At 33.3% G+C, this 14,305-nt stretch overlaps 1 protein-coding gene across 4 annotated transcripts in view; it reads left to right on the forward strand.

The window, feature by feature from the left end:
- LOC129950239 (low-density lipoprotein receptor-related protein 1) overlaps positions 1–14,305 on the forward strand; it is a 56,287-nt gene that overhangs the window by 21,394 nt on the left and 20,588 nt on the right. For 2 of the 4 annotated variants that reach the window (XM_056062109.1, XM_056062111.1), the window contains 18 exons: positions 359–484; positions 543–662; positions 723–962; positions 1,019–1,270; positions 2,017–2,176; positions 5,389–5,605; positions 5,667–5,850; positions 5,908–6,238; positions 6,301–6,498; positions 6,551–6,742; positions 7,840–8,037; positions 8,102–8,673; positions 8,725–8,842; positions 9,041–10,612; positions 10,663–10,840; positions 12,142–12,285; positions 12,370–12,521; positions 12,578–12,933. In XM_056062109.1, the coding sequence (XP_055918084.1) occupies positions 359–484; positions 543–662; positions 723–962; positions 1,019–1,270; positions 2,017–2,176; positions 5,389–5,605; positions 5,667–5,850; positions 5,908–6,238; positions 6,301–6,498; positions 6,551–6,742; positions 7,840–8,037; positions 8,102–8,673; positions 8,725–8,842; positions 9,041–10,612; positions 10,663–10,840; positions 12,142–12,285; positions 12,370–12,521; positions 12,578–12,933 (5,310 nt within the window). Of the gene's footprint in view, positions 1–358; positions 485–542; positions 663–722; positions 963–1,018; positions 1,271–1,290; positions 1,436–2,016; positions 2,177–5,388; positions 5,606–5,666; positions 5,851–5,907; positions 6,239–6,300; positions 6,499–6,550; positions 6,743–7,839; positions 8,038–8,101; positions 8,674–8,724; positions 8,843–9,040; positions 10,613–10,662; positions 10,841–12,141; positions 12,286–12,369; positions 12,522–12,577; positions 12,934–14,305 lie in introns of those variants that run through there. The other 2 variants (XM_056062110.1, XM_056062112.1) reach the window with 2 other exon arrangements.

Raw genomic sequence — 14,305 nt, forward strand, 5'->3', positions numbered from 1 at the left:
GTTATCAAGAAAATCTGGTATTTCGTCCAAACTTATCACGGTTTTGTTCGCTTATGATGATAATATCCGCTTGCAGTTCTGAAAAAGTTGTGTTAAGAGGCTATTCGAAGTAAGGCTCCTGTGGACGTTTGCCTACAGAATTGTCTTCATTTTGAGGAGGCCTTTTCCACTTTTTCTAGGGCCTGTCTGAAGTCATGATACTTTGGTGGTTCCTTGCAGTCGTTCGTTCTATGGTCTTTGACTCCGCAGTGAAAACACAATTATTTTTCCCTGTTAGGAAGACTTTGACATCTGCCAATGCGTTTCCCACTTTTTTTACTTATGATAATAATAATGATTTCCTATATCTCATTTTCAGCAAACGCTACAAAATGTAATGAAGGACAGTTCTCTTGCACAAAATCACATAAATGCATTCCTAACAATTGGATGTGTGATGGAGAATATGACTGTGGGGAAGGTGATATATCAGACGAAAGCAATTGTAATATAAAAACTAAACTATTTTAAGAAAAACACTAAAATACACATTTTCGTTTAAGGTCGTAATACCACTCCCAAGTGTTACCCTTATCAGAGTGAATGTAAAAATGGGTTTTGTTTAAACATTTCCAAGTTCTGTGATGGTCACTGGGATTGTGACAGTGATGAATATAATTGCGGTATTATATGATTTTAATTGCAAACCTATAAAACTGTTTTATAAAAAATTTAAATTAAAGATACTGAAGAGAAACTGTGCAGCGAAATGAATTGTTCTTTCAATTGCAAACTTACGACAAATGGACCAAAGTGCTATTGCCCTCCGGGTCAGGAACCTATTAATACGGAATGTAAGGATTTTGATGAGTGTTCAATTGAAGGTGTATGTGACCAAAAATGTAGAAACACACCTGGTTCGTATGAATGCATTTGTGTGGCAGGATACATGAGGAATAAAAACAGATGCATTGCTATAAATGGTAAATATTTTCTATTTGCTGAATTCATATTTTAAACGATTGCTTATCTTTTACAGTTCCTCAAAACGAGAACGCATCATTGGTATTTGTTACACAGCATGATATACAGCGAGTTTCTACTACTGGACAATCACTTGGAAAATATCTTAGTTCGGATGTATCTGCCATTGAAATTTGGCACCGGAATCGTACACTATGTGCAATGTATTCAACAGCTTGGACTGAAATATCTATGCGTTGTCACAGAATTGATAACTTGACAGATAACTGGATGATGCCAATTCCAAAAATAATAACTAGTACGAACAGTGAGTTTTGAGGAAATTGCAGAATTTAAATAATTAGGCATCAAGTCCCAGTCACAGGATACAAAACGGCGAATATTGAATTCCCAAACACAACAAAGTATGCACACAAAGAAGTGAATCTTCAATTTAAAATGATAAATGAACATTTTTATTGCTGCAACAAAGGTAGCGGAACCTTTACAATCATTTTATATCTTCGTCCATGAATCTCAAGCATCCAAAAACACAGATCAACTAAATTTTATTAAAAAAATATTCTTTTTTATTCTTATTTGATTAATATTAATTAGAATTTAAATGTGTTTCAAAAATTAGCCTTGTTGTTTTTAGTATTTTTTTATATAACATTATGTGCTTATATTCATGTTAGCTTAAAAATATATAAAAACGTTATTCATATTATTCCAGCTCCTTCTAAGTCATTACGCTATATGCACATTTTTAAAGTGAAATGTTTGTATGTATGATAATACATCTTGCATTATTTAGTTTTATAATATTGATCATTAAGTTTTTGAAATGTTCTATTTCATCTTCAGACTTCATATTGGAAGTTAAATAAGAAATGCTTACATAGTTTTGCTTTTAAGTTGTGTGTATGTAAAATTGTGTTGAGCATACATTTCAGCTTTTATTTTTTTTGTATCCATGTGGCTAAGGGGTATCATCTCTTTTAAGTGTACAGAATCAATGAAACTTATAAATTATTTATTTATTTTGTTGATAACTTATCTACTATTTTGTAGCTATTGATAAATTAAGCTTGGATTGGATCTCAGGCAATTGGTATTTTCTCAGTAATGAACCTGGATTAATATTTATGTGCACAAATAATATGAACTATTGTAACGTCATTCTAAAAAGTGTACAAAAACCTGCATCAATGGTACTGGATCCAACTAAAGGGTAAGTAAATATTGTTTCAAATACAAACATTTCTATGTTTCTAGGGTAGGTCACTTTTGCATAAAAAAATTAATTTAATAATTTATAGTTGTATAGTAGCTATATTATGAAGTCTAGAGTTTAACAATAATAATAATTATTCACATTTCTGTTATAATTGCTCTCCAAAATTTTATAATGTTAAGCTTTATTATTTACAATCTTAAAGTTAAGCTTTATAATGAACAACATTATAAAATAAATTAATTTTGTACTTTAGAATGTAAAGCTTAAACACTTTGCTAAAATAATGAACATTTATAGGTTTGTGTGTGAAAAGCAACATCATTTAAATGATGACTTAATAAAGATTCCTTTGGGGTATTTTTATCGTGCACTACGACATCAGAAAGGCTTCCGTTGTCTTTAAATTTATTCGCAGTTCTATGGATTGCTTGCGTAGTCGCTCAATTGTTAGACCATAATCGTCGCGAAATACAATGGGTTCAAAGTCTTACATCGATGGTATGAAGCCGCTCATTGTTCTTATTTAAGTCTATTTTCTTTACAAAAACGTACTTTGTGATATTTGAATGCAGAACAATTAAATGATTCAGTATTATTTTAATGATTTAATTAATTGAATAATAATTTTCAATAATGGTATTTACTACTTCTTCTTCGTAAATTGTATTTATCTTAAAAACGTTTCGATTGTTCTATGTTTTATAAGACATTCATTGTGCTAAACAAAAATGTACAGATAAAAAAGTTTTAGAGGTTTTGGTAATAAATATTGATAATAAAAATATATAATATATGTATATATTAATCCTGCATGAATATGATCATATTTTTGAGTATTTGAGAAATCGAAATGAAGCAAATTTATCTATTTCCATAAAATAACAAAAAAAAGGAGTTCTCGAAATAATAACACGGTTTTGATTGGAAAAGGGTAGAGTTCTTTAACATTCGCTTAAAATTCGTAACAGTATGAGATAGTTCTCGTAGCAAAGTAGGAGCAATTTCGAAAAAAAATGCCTTGCAAGACCAAGAGTGGTAACCAAAGTAAGATGACTTTTAGTGCATCAAAAATGTGAAGCTTTGGTAACATCGTATGAAGAGATTTTTGAGAGATAATTGAATTTGAAGTTGTCAAAAACAACATCAAAGAAATCGCATTTTCTCGCAACAAAATCACATCACACGCACAGCATTGTTCATAATGGTTTTTGGTAGAAAATGAAAGATGACAAATATAGGGTAGAAACTAGTTGGTTTATGCAGCTCGTGATGCTTATATTTTTCCTTTTACTTTCTGTCAAAGTATCTTCTTTTCATTAGTCAATAAAGACAAATCATCATCTCAATTGACATCCTCGTGCAACAAAAGCAAATGATGATGTCTAACTGGATTTTTTCATTCCAATTTTAGTCATCTTTAGCAAAGAGGCCCATTTTTGGATAAATGAGTACGTGATTAAGCAAAACTGCGATTTGTGAGACCAATTAACACGAGATTCATGGCCAAGCCATCACCGATAAAGGCGATCACTATAGGTTGATTATCACCAGAGCGGTTAGCAAAAGTTATTCTTCCAACATTTATTGTCATCCTGCACAAACGGACGAGTTTAGCGGGGATGCCAAAACTAGACATGGCTATACAGATCGTCCCTGTAGATGCTGTCATATGCGGCCTTGAAATCGATGCTGTTCTTGGGTTTTTTTCCAGGATCTGCCGTAATGTGAATATTTGATCGACTGTGGACTTTTGTGGTCTAAAATCACATTGATAAGGACCTATCAGGTTGTGGACGATGGGCTTTAGACCTTCACATATTACCACAGGGAAGAGTTTGTAAGCGATGTTAAGTAGACTAATTCCTCTATAGTTGGTGCAATTTAGAGAGTCTCCTTTTTTTGAGGGTTGGGCAAACAATACTGAGGTTCCATTCATTGGGCATGCTTTCTTCCGACCATATATTACAGATAAGTTGGTGCATGCTCCTAACCAACTTATCTCGAGCTGCTTTAAAGAGCTCCGCATTCAAGCCATCTGCTCCAGCGGCTTTATTAGACTTCAGCTTAGATATGGCAATCTTTACTTCGTATAAGCAGCGAGGACGGGCTTGTGGATGTTGGATCATCCTGTCTCACAGCGGAATTTGGTTCGTCGTCGCCGTTATGCATCTGCAGAAGTGGTTCTTCCATATCCTCAGCATTGACTGCTGTTCTACTATAATGTTTCCACTTTCATCTTTGCAGCCTTCGGTTCTAGGTTTATGTACTTGTGAATTTCGTTTCACCTGTTCATAAAACTTTCGAAGTTTCTTCCTGCTTTTAAACCTCTCAACATCTTCGACCGCACGCTTGTCATGCATTCTCTTTTTCCTTCTGAGAAGTCGGTGTTCTTCTAGCCTCTTCTACTCATAGAGCTCGTCCTTTTATGGAGCACCGCATTTCCCTCGGTATTGTAATTATGTAAAGGTCATCGTCAAGGATGGCTTCCTCTAGATCTATTTTTGCACTGTCATAAGTTTCATAAGTAAGAGTTTCGGACACGGAAAGTAACTATCATTCTTTTTCTTGAATATCTTGTTAAATGTCGAGTCACCGGAATCTTGTTGTCCCAGTACTTGTTTATTGAAAACCTGTAGTTATCTTAAATCAACAGATTGATATTTTTTATTGACGACTTCAGTTTCCTAATCTCCAACTCCTTCGGGTCTGTGAATCGTCTGTACAAGTTTTTGTATCTTGTTAGTGAGCCACTCTTGTGTTTAGGAAGTGCTTCTGTAGATGTCCATTTGGTCCCCTTTTTTGTGTACTTACGTATTGTCCGTTCCATCGTTTGCTTTATTGTTTCGTCCATCTGTTGTAAATGTTAGATAAATAAAATTGCAGTCCTAAAACGAGTAATTGTGAGGAGAAACCAAGAGCATGCTTCAGAAATACGACCCAAACAAAAAAATCAATTCAAAACGAAGGTCACCGTAATTTGTTAAAATAACATCCTCGTCTTTCGCAAAAAAAAAACTTGTTGAATCGATGCCGTCGCGATTACAGGCTGTTATAGTGGCAAAATGTAAATCTTTCATAATTGCCACACTTCAACATTTAAATCGCATTAGATATGTTTAATACATTGAGTTTATTATTAAATATTGCAAATGCGTTTTAATTAATTGCTCATATACAAATTTCTAATTTTTTATTGGTTATTGCAGTTTAATATTTTATGCGGACTGGAGCCCCAGCCTGAGCCGTGCGAATTTAGATGGAACAAATCAAATTGTTATAGTATCAACAGCAATATACTATCCTAACAGGGTAACACTTGATCTTGCTAACGAACACGTCTATTGGATTGATATCTACAAAGATTTTATTGAGAGAGTAGACTATAATGGGAATAATCGGTGGGCAATGAAGAAAACTTCTGATGTAAGTAATTTATTGTTTCATATGCATGCATTTAATTGAAATATTTTTTTTCTACTTCAAGACTATAATTGCCCTAAAATCCATTCACGCTGTAGAAATATTTGAAGACACAGTGTACATAGCGCCATGGGCGGACAATTTTATAATATCTATGAACAAGTTCACTTTAAAAGCAGAACAAATGGTTCAAGATGTAAAAAAACCTTACGATTTTCGAATATTTCATCGGCAAAAACAGCCTGAAGGTAAACACTAGATTTAATTTAACAACAGATAACTTGATTTTCATATTTTAATTTTAGTTGCACATCCATGCAGAGAAAATAATGGTAATTGCAGTCAAATATGTGTTCCCCTTTGGAAGAAAATGTTTGCCACGGTGCAATGCATGTGTTCGCCTGGATACAAATTAGTAAAGAAAACTAAATGTGTTTTAGTTGAATATGAAAACATACTACTATACACCCAAAAACGATTGTCTTGTATCTCGGCAGTTTCTTTGAATCCCAAAGAAATGACACAGGGTATTGAGAATGTACACGATGCAATTGTACCGATGTATAACGTCAGCTGGTCTGTCGGCCTCGATGTCAATGTGCGTGAAAAATTGGTTTACTTCATACAGGCTAGTCCGTGAGTAAATTATGAAAAAAAAGGAATTATATCTTTTATAAAATGATTTCGTTAAATTACAGTAATGACTACTCGATATATAGCCAAAAAATGGATGGTAGTCCTCGACAATTTTTAACACGAGGTGCGGGAAGTGTTCCTGTGATCGCCTATGATGAAATATATGACCATCTATATTGGGGCGGAACTAATCAATTGACTGTAGCGCCACTTTCTAACCTTAGGAAGTCAATGAGTATATCAACTGAAAGAGAACCAATGTAACTAAACCTTTTGAATGTTGTAAGTTAATTTAATGTACATTCTTAACAGGTCGATAGCCATTAGTACAAGTGCGGGGTTTCTATATTGGTCACACTGGCTTTTTGCAGACGTTGCTGGTTCAATTAGAAGATCATGGTTAGATGGAAGTCATAAAGTTGTTTTGATTATGTCAACAAAAAGTATGCCTATGAAATGGCCATTGAGCTTAACAATTGATAACAAAGGCAAGAAACTTTATTGGTGAGTAAAATATCATCCAACTTTAATTGCCACAAAAATATGCAGTGAAATAATTTGCTAAAGCAAGAACTTAAACTTAGGCCGCTTTAAAAATCTGGCCTAGCCATATCTTAAACCTACTTTGCGTGCTCAGATTGTTGAGTTCCCTAAAATGTCATTTTTATTTTACAATTTTTTGTTGCATTTTCTTCTTCTCTCTCGTGTATTATCGGAAAAATGTTTCTTTATCTTCTCAGTTTTCTTGAAACGATGCGATTTTTTCAAGTGTTACATTACATCATAAAGGACGCAGATTAATTATGATAGTGCACGGTCAATCATACATTTGTTTTATGTGTACACATATGGTATTTAAACAAAAAATCAACAACTAAACATTAAAATGTATTATATCATTATCATCATCTCATTACACTGGACTACGATTTTTGTGTGCAGCTGCATATTTTAAATACTAATGTTTTGGGTGATAATTAGTGCGTAGGATTGACATGCTACAGGTCTGCCTCTTGCAAAGAATTGACAAATCCTTCCTGGTTTCTCAAATCGTTCGGATTCAGCATTAAATGGTAGTTGATCTCTTTCCCTGAAATGACTTGCACACAATGATGATTGTCAAAATTATTATCGTACAAACATTTATAATCGCTGTTTTATTTTATTTTTCATCGATATTTTAACTTTAAAATCATTGAAACAAAAATAAATACCCATCAAAAAGGTCCCAATAAAAATTATAGTCCGATGAAGCCTTACATTTTAGTAGATGGAAAACTGAATTTGCTCCTTCAATAACATAAGATGTCGAAATTCGCCCATTAAGCTAAAACAATGGTATTTCTGTTTCGGACACAACAAAAGGTCATTTTTGTATAGGTCTAGGTTATAAATCGCACAAAAAAAACTTTACGTGATTAAAATGAATAGTTGTTCTTAAACTTATTCTGTCGTCTGAATAAACATCCATTTCCTTAAAGTTTAAAGTATTACATTCCTAGCGTGTGGTATACACCAATATCACCAACAATTCATGAAATATAAAAGAGTGTTCCTAGGATAAACAAAATCTTAAACCACATTTTATTTATTGATATTAGGTGCGATGTAAAAGAAAAAACTATAGAGCAAGCGAACTTAGATGGATCTTCCCGAACTGTACTATTTCGGGATGAGGAATATCATCCGATTTCAATAGCCTTTTATAATGGATTTGTCTTTTGGGTTGACAATCAAAACGGCAGCATACGACGATTTAATGTTCGTCAATCGAACAAAGTTGAGCCTGGAGCCAATAGGTAAGTTTTTAAAGAAAAAGTATACACCTCTAAGTTAAATACTAATGATCCATTATTATATAAGTTCTAGTTTAACCGAAGTTTATGCTCTTGTTCGTGGACACACAACAAATTTAAAGGTATTTGAAACAACGGAGCAACCAATTGAGTCTAATAAATGTGCTACAATAAAATGTCCTGGAATATGTTTTAACACGCCCAAAGGCCCAGTGTGTGCATGTCCCGATGAATTTTCCTTAAACGGAACCGGGGATAAATGCATTCCAAAAATTGATACAAATAATGATGATATATTTGTCAAAAATTGTACAGGATTTTTGTGCAAAAGAACTAAAGAATGCATCAATTTGAAGGATTTGTGTGATGGCTTTGATGACTGCGTGGATGGAAGTGATGAAGATTATAGTGAATATGGTCAATGTCATGCTAAAAACTGTGATTTGAATACGCATTTTGTTTGTGACATAGTGCGTTGTTTCCAGAGATCATTGCTATGCAGTTCAATCGCTTATTGCATGGACGGAACAGATCATATGAACTGCGAAACAAAATCTTGTAGTAGTACTGAATTTAGGTGTGAAAAGAGCGGGAAGTGTATACCGAAGACTTGGGTTAGAGATGGTGTTTGGGATTGTGGTAAGGATGCAGAAGTTTTCATTTTTATAAGTATTACATGTCCATTTGCAGGACCAGGAGACAGATCTGATGAAAGTGTTATTGAAATGGATATGTGCCTTGAATTTGAATGTGATAATAAGCATTGTATACCGTTCACTGAACATTGCGATGGAGTAGATCATTGTGGGTAAGTTAAAAATTGAGTCTCATAATCAAATTACTTATCATGTTTATTTTACGAGCAAACGTAAAATTAAATATACATATTGCCTTAGTAGGTTTAAATTTATTATAAGTTATAATAAGTGAAATTAAAAATTGATGATATTTTTTAATTTTTTTTTAAAGTTTTCTATAATATCTACATATATTAATTTTTTTTTAGTGATAACTCAGATGAAGCTGGATGTGATACAGATTGCGGCCCAGGTGAGAGATATTGTGCTCCCATTGGATGTTACAGTGAACGAATGCTTTGCGATGGTGTGCATGACTGTTTAGATTACAGTGACGAAGCTAACTGCACCGATACCAAGAGTGATAATCACGAAGAAGACCTGGGGGTAGCACATATATGTGGTCCACATGAATTTAGCTGTGGAAATCCTTTTGAATGTATTCCACATATATTAAGATGCGATGGAGTTGCACACTGCTTCGACAAAACTGATGAAGAAAACTGCACTAAAATATTTGCTAGTAGTGATTTTAATGAAACCATTACGTGCGATTCTCCAGATCGTTATTGTGCTGCGTCGAACAAGTGCATTACAGTACTTCAGTTGTGCGATGGAATAATTAATTGCGAAGATGGCACAGATGAAGGTTTTCGATGTATAGAGAAAGTTTGTGAAAAGAGCAACGCTTGTTCACATTATTGTCATAATGCACCAGAAGGATTTGTCTGCTCTTGTCCCTCGCATATGTACCTTCAACCTAATGGACTACGTTGCAGTATGGACCATTCCTGTGAACATTGGGATACTTGCTCACAAATTTGCGAAAAATCTGGAAAAGCTTACGAGTGTAAGTGTCATGAAGGTTATAGCTTGCAGTATGACATGTTCACATGTAAGAGTGTAGCTCCTGATGAGCCATACGTCATATTCAGTAATCGACAGGAGATACGAGGAGTTAACCTTAAAACTTCTGTTGTTAGTAATTTTTATACATCGTTGAGAAACACAATTGCACTAGATTTCTTATACCGCAATGATTCAGTAGAGATTTTTTGGACAGATGTTATGGATGATAAAATTTACAGGGGCCACCTTGTTGGTGAGTCATTGAGAAAAGTTGAAGCTGTGGTGAGATCGGGCCTATCTACTACTGAAGGGTTAGCTGTTGACTGGATTGGTCTCAATCTCTACTGGATTGATAGTAACCTTGATCAGATAGAAGTGGCTCTCCTTAATGGCAGCTTTAGACGAACTCTAGTCGCTGGAGATATGGAAAGCCCTCGGGCATTGGCTCTCGACCCTCGCGAGGGTCTTCTCTTTTGGACTGATTGGGATGATAATTTCCCTCGCATTGAGCGATGCTCTATGGCCGGTGAGTTTCGGAGAACAATTACTCAAACTAACCAAGTCATATCGGCATGGCCAAATGGATTGACTTTGGATTACACGCAGAAGCGTGTTTATTGGGTTGATGCTAAAGCAGATGCAATATACACCACTAAATATGACGGAAGTGATCATCATTTAGTTGTTCGCGACAAAGAGATTCTGTCGCATCCGTTTGCTATCTCAGTTTTTGAGAATTACGTATATTGGACTGATTGGCGGACAACATCAGTTATAAGAGCAAACAAATGGAATGGATCAGACATTCAAGTTATCCAGAGAACATTGTCTCAACCATTCGGTATACAAGTACTACATTCTAGTAGGCAACCACAGGATGAAAATCCTTGCGGTTTTAATAATGGAGGTTGCTCTCACTTATGTCTGTTAAGGTAAATTGATTTTTTAGTGATGGAAAAATGTTGTTTATTTTTTCTCGTAGTGTAAAGAAGACCTATAAATGCGAATGTCCGCACGTTATGCGCCTTGATTTAGCCGACAATAAGACTTGTGTGCCAAATGAACAAGTTTTGTTGTTTATAATGGGAAATGAAATTCGTGGAATTGATTTAATGCAGCCAAATCATCATACAATACCGACAATAAGACAGTCACCGCAGGTGAGTATTTTTTTTTAATCTTCAATTATGTATATCAAATTCTGTGTATGCCTCCTTCTTTTTTTATGTGCGGAGTTTGTTATCATAGCAATTAATAAAGATATGAAGTCCGATTACATTTAGCCCGGGTACGATCGATGGTCTTATAAGCGCAGTGACATAAGGCTTACGATAAGGCTTACGAATATAAAGACCAATTTAAATGTTCGGGGCTTTTGTCCCATTTTGCAAAATGTATGCATTATTTCCGAAACAAGAAGGTTGGAGGTTATGTTCCACTTATTTATTTGATATACTGGGAGGATTTGAGATGTAAGGTTGTGTTTTCTTCAATATTTCTTTTTAAAGGATCAAGAGTAAAGAAACTTTGAATTTTGTATTTGTGTCCAAATATGTATATACTTATATACAAAATATTCGTACATATCTTTCCACTGTTGATCCAAGATTTTGCCACAGGGAAAATAATAACAACTTATTGTTCTAAAGGAAAAGTTGATAAAGATTCAGGTTTCAATCCAATTGAATTCAATTTTATACATGAATTGTTAACATATTTATTCTCATTTATGTATATATACTCTCTACAGTAAATCGTTATTTTTACTTAAATGTAAAAGCATATTCCGTTGATCTGTGCCCTCTCTATTTATTTATATACAAATTGAACCATCTTTAAATACGCATTTCAAGTTCACGTTTGAACATTTGTCGGGCCAACAGAAATTGATAAAATTCTTTTTCCCATTTTACCTAATATTTTTCAAGAAGTCTTTTCCTATTTTATGCACCTCTTCTTAAATCCAAAATACCAAAATCCAATTCACGAAATTTCAACATTCATGCTTCCTAACCTTACGTTCTAGGTTCGCCATGATTGCAAGTGATAAGTTTATTAAACCTGGTTGATTAATATTGATTATTGTTTATTTGATAATTTCTTTTCAACAATATTTCAATTTTAGTTTTATTCGTGGGTGAGGTTTGCGCCTATGACTCATGTCAGACATTGGATTTCATGTGTTTCATATGCACGTAAATGAATAATTTGTATCGTTAAAAGCGCTTGGTTGAGATTTTTAAGTCACTGCGCCCTGAGTTTTTTTTAACAGGGGTTTGAAAAAAAAAGGTTTAAAAACGGTTAAATAAAAATGAATACCATTTTTCGTTTTCATTTAAGTAATTTATATTTGTTATGGAAATTCCCCCACATTAAAAGGAAGGTAGCATAACAATATTGATAAAATTAATGTTAATGAAAAATGTAAAATTATTCTTAAAAATATTTACCTACTTTACAGGTTATCGGACCACAACGAATAGACTTCACTGTAGACGACAGTCGCATATATTGGACCGACGTACAGCTTAACGAGATAAAAACGGCTGGTTTATCAAATGGTCTTATTGATACTATTGTGAATACAGACCTTTCGAAGCCTTATGTAAGTTTTTGGATAAGACGAATCAAGATTATACCATTGTTATTATTATATAATTTATTTATTGTTTATTCAAATCAATGACAGGGATTTGCAATTGATTGGATATCGAAAAACATGTTTTTTTCATCTGGGAAGATAAAATGTCAAATATTCGCGTGTAACCTAAAAGGAGAATATTTTACTGAAATCCACAGAAACCTTAATGTTGTGGAAAGCATTGCTCTTGATCCGGCAGAGTAAAATAGTCTTTATTTTATTTTATTCATATTTTTAATAACATTTTCTTATTTAGAGGAAAAATGTATTGGTCGCATTCATCTCGCGAAGACAACATTGCCAAAATTGAAATGAGTAATATGGACGGATCTGGTCGCCGAGAATTAGCAGTCATGAAACAACTTGTTCAGAGTTTAACCTATGATTTTGATTCACGTCGCCTTTATTTCGTCTATCAAGGTTCTGGAATTGCTTATTATGATGAAAAGGCCAAGAACATAACTTATGTTCTGCCAGCAAGTGAAGTTATGACCATCAGTAGTGTAACGGTTTACAATGATACTCTATACTTCCCGGAAAACATCCAAAGTGTCATTATGAGCTGTGAAAAAAACTCTTGCACGAACTATTCGATTTTGAGAAAAAATACCAGTAAGTTAGTTATTATGGTTTATTATATTTAAAATCATAAATACATTTCTTATTTACTTCTCTTTTTGTATATACTCGTATAATATACTTGACCAAACAAAATGCAATACAGAATTATAAACAAATGATTGTCAACATTTCAACTGTTGAAAAAGATTCAGACTACCTATCATTGCTGTTTAAAATTTTGTACTGATTATAAAGATTTTGGGTCAGAACTTTTTTATCATTGAAGCCAAACAATGTAGATGTACATATTTTTATGGGAAATTAAAATTGAATAAAATAAATTGGGTAGTATAACGGCTTGTTTAGCAGGAGGGCTTAGCGACTAACAAACAACTCTTAACCTTAAGATTACATGCCGAATCCGAACGAGTTATTTGAGAAAGCACTTTTCATGCCAAGAATTACTCTTGTCAATTCTTCGCAATATTTATTATCCCCAAAAGTAACCTCTGGGATGACAGTCCTGCGCACTAACCATCACGCCTACTTGGAAATAGAATGTCCTACAAAAAAGGTCAAAATAAAAATGTTTGTCTGACGAAACTTTTTCATGTAATCAAGCCTTTAATTTGATCAAAAAATTTAAGAAAATGATTTTCTAAAAAAATATTTACATTAACCTTGTTTAGTTTTAATGATTTAGGATAACAACCCCTACATCATTTCATTTTTTTATTGTTAAAATGATTGCTGCAAGTTTTTATTATCATTCTGAAAAAATTTTTCGAGGTTGTATTCAAAAATGTAGGTTTTATCATTAATATTACATTTAAATAATGGTTTCACGTCAAAATGAGAGATATTAAGACGAAAATTAGTTTATACCTTCCTTTTGGTGTTTTAAATATTGAATAACAAGTCTCACAACATCTCGTTCCTCGTAAGATATCTCTTTTTCGTCTTTATCTCCGTATCAGTAGCTCGAGTGTTTTAAATTTTCAAGCAATGTATCTTTTTAAAAGAAAGGCATACAATTTGGTAAGTGCAGGATTTTGAACCCAATTAATGGGATTGGATTTCAAAAAAAGAAGATTTATCACAAGCTCAGATGACAACTAGTGTTTTGTAATTGTAGAACACATATATTTGGGAACAGTCAGCCTTAATCTTTATTTATTTATATATTTATTTACGTCTATAAGTATTATGACTCTCTTAGACTAAGTACAATATTTCTTAAAAATAATAAAATACAAGATACAAATTTATACAAACAAGAAAGAAAATTGACATAACTTTAGACAATGCTTTCCATAATAATAGCTTTAAAACTATTTCTATTTTGATTAAGATCGAAAACATTTGCATACTTGTTGAAATTTATACAAGCATTAGTAACTGGTTCATTTTGACCATAATTTGT

Source organism: Eupeodes corollae, chromosome 3 (genome assembly GCF_945859685.1).
Source record: "Eupeodes corollae chromosome 3, idEupCoro1.1, whole genome shotgun sequence".
Lineage (NCBI taxonomy): Eukaryota > Metazoa > Arthropoda > Insecta > Diptera > Syrphidae > Eupeodes > Eupeodes corollae.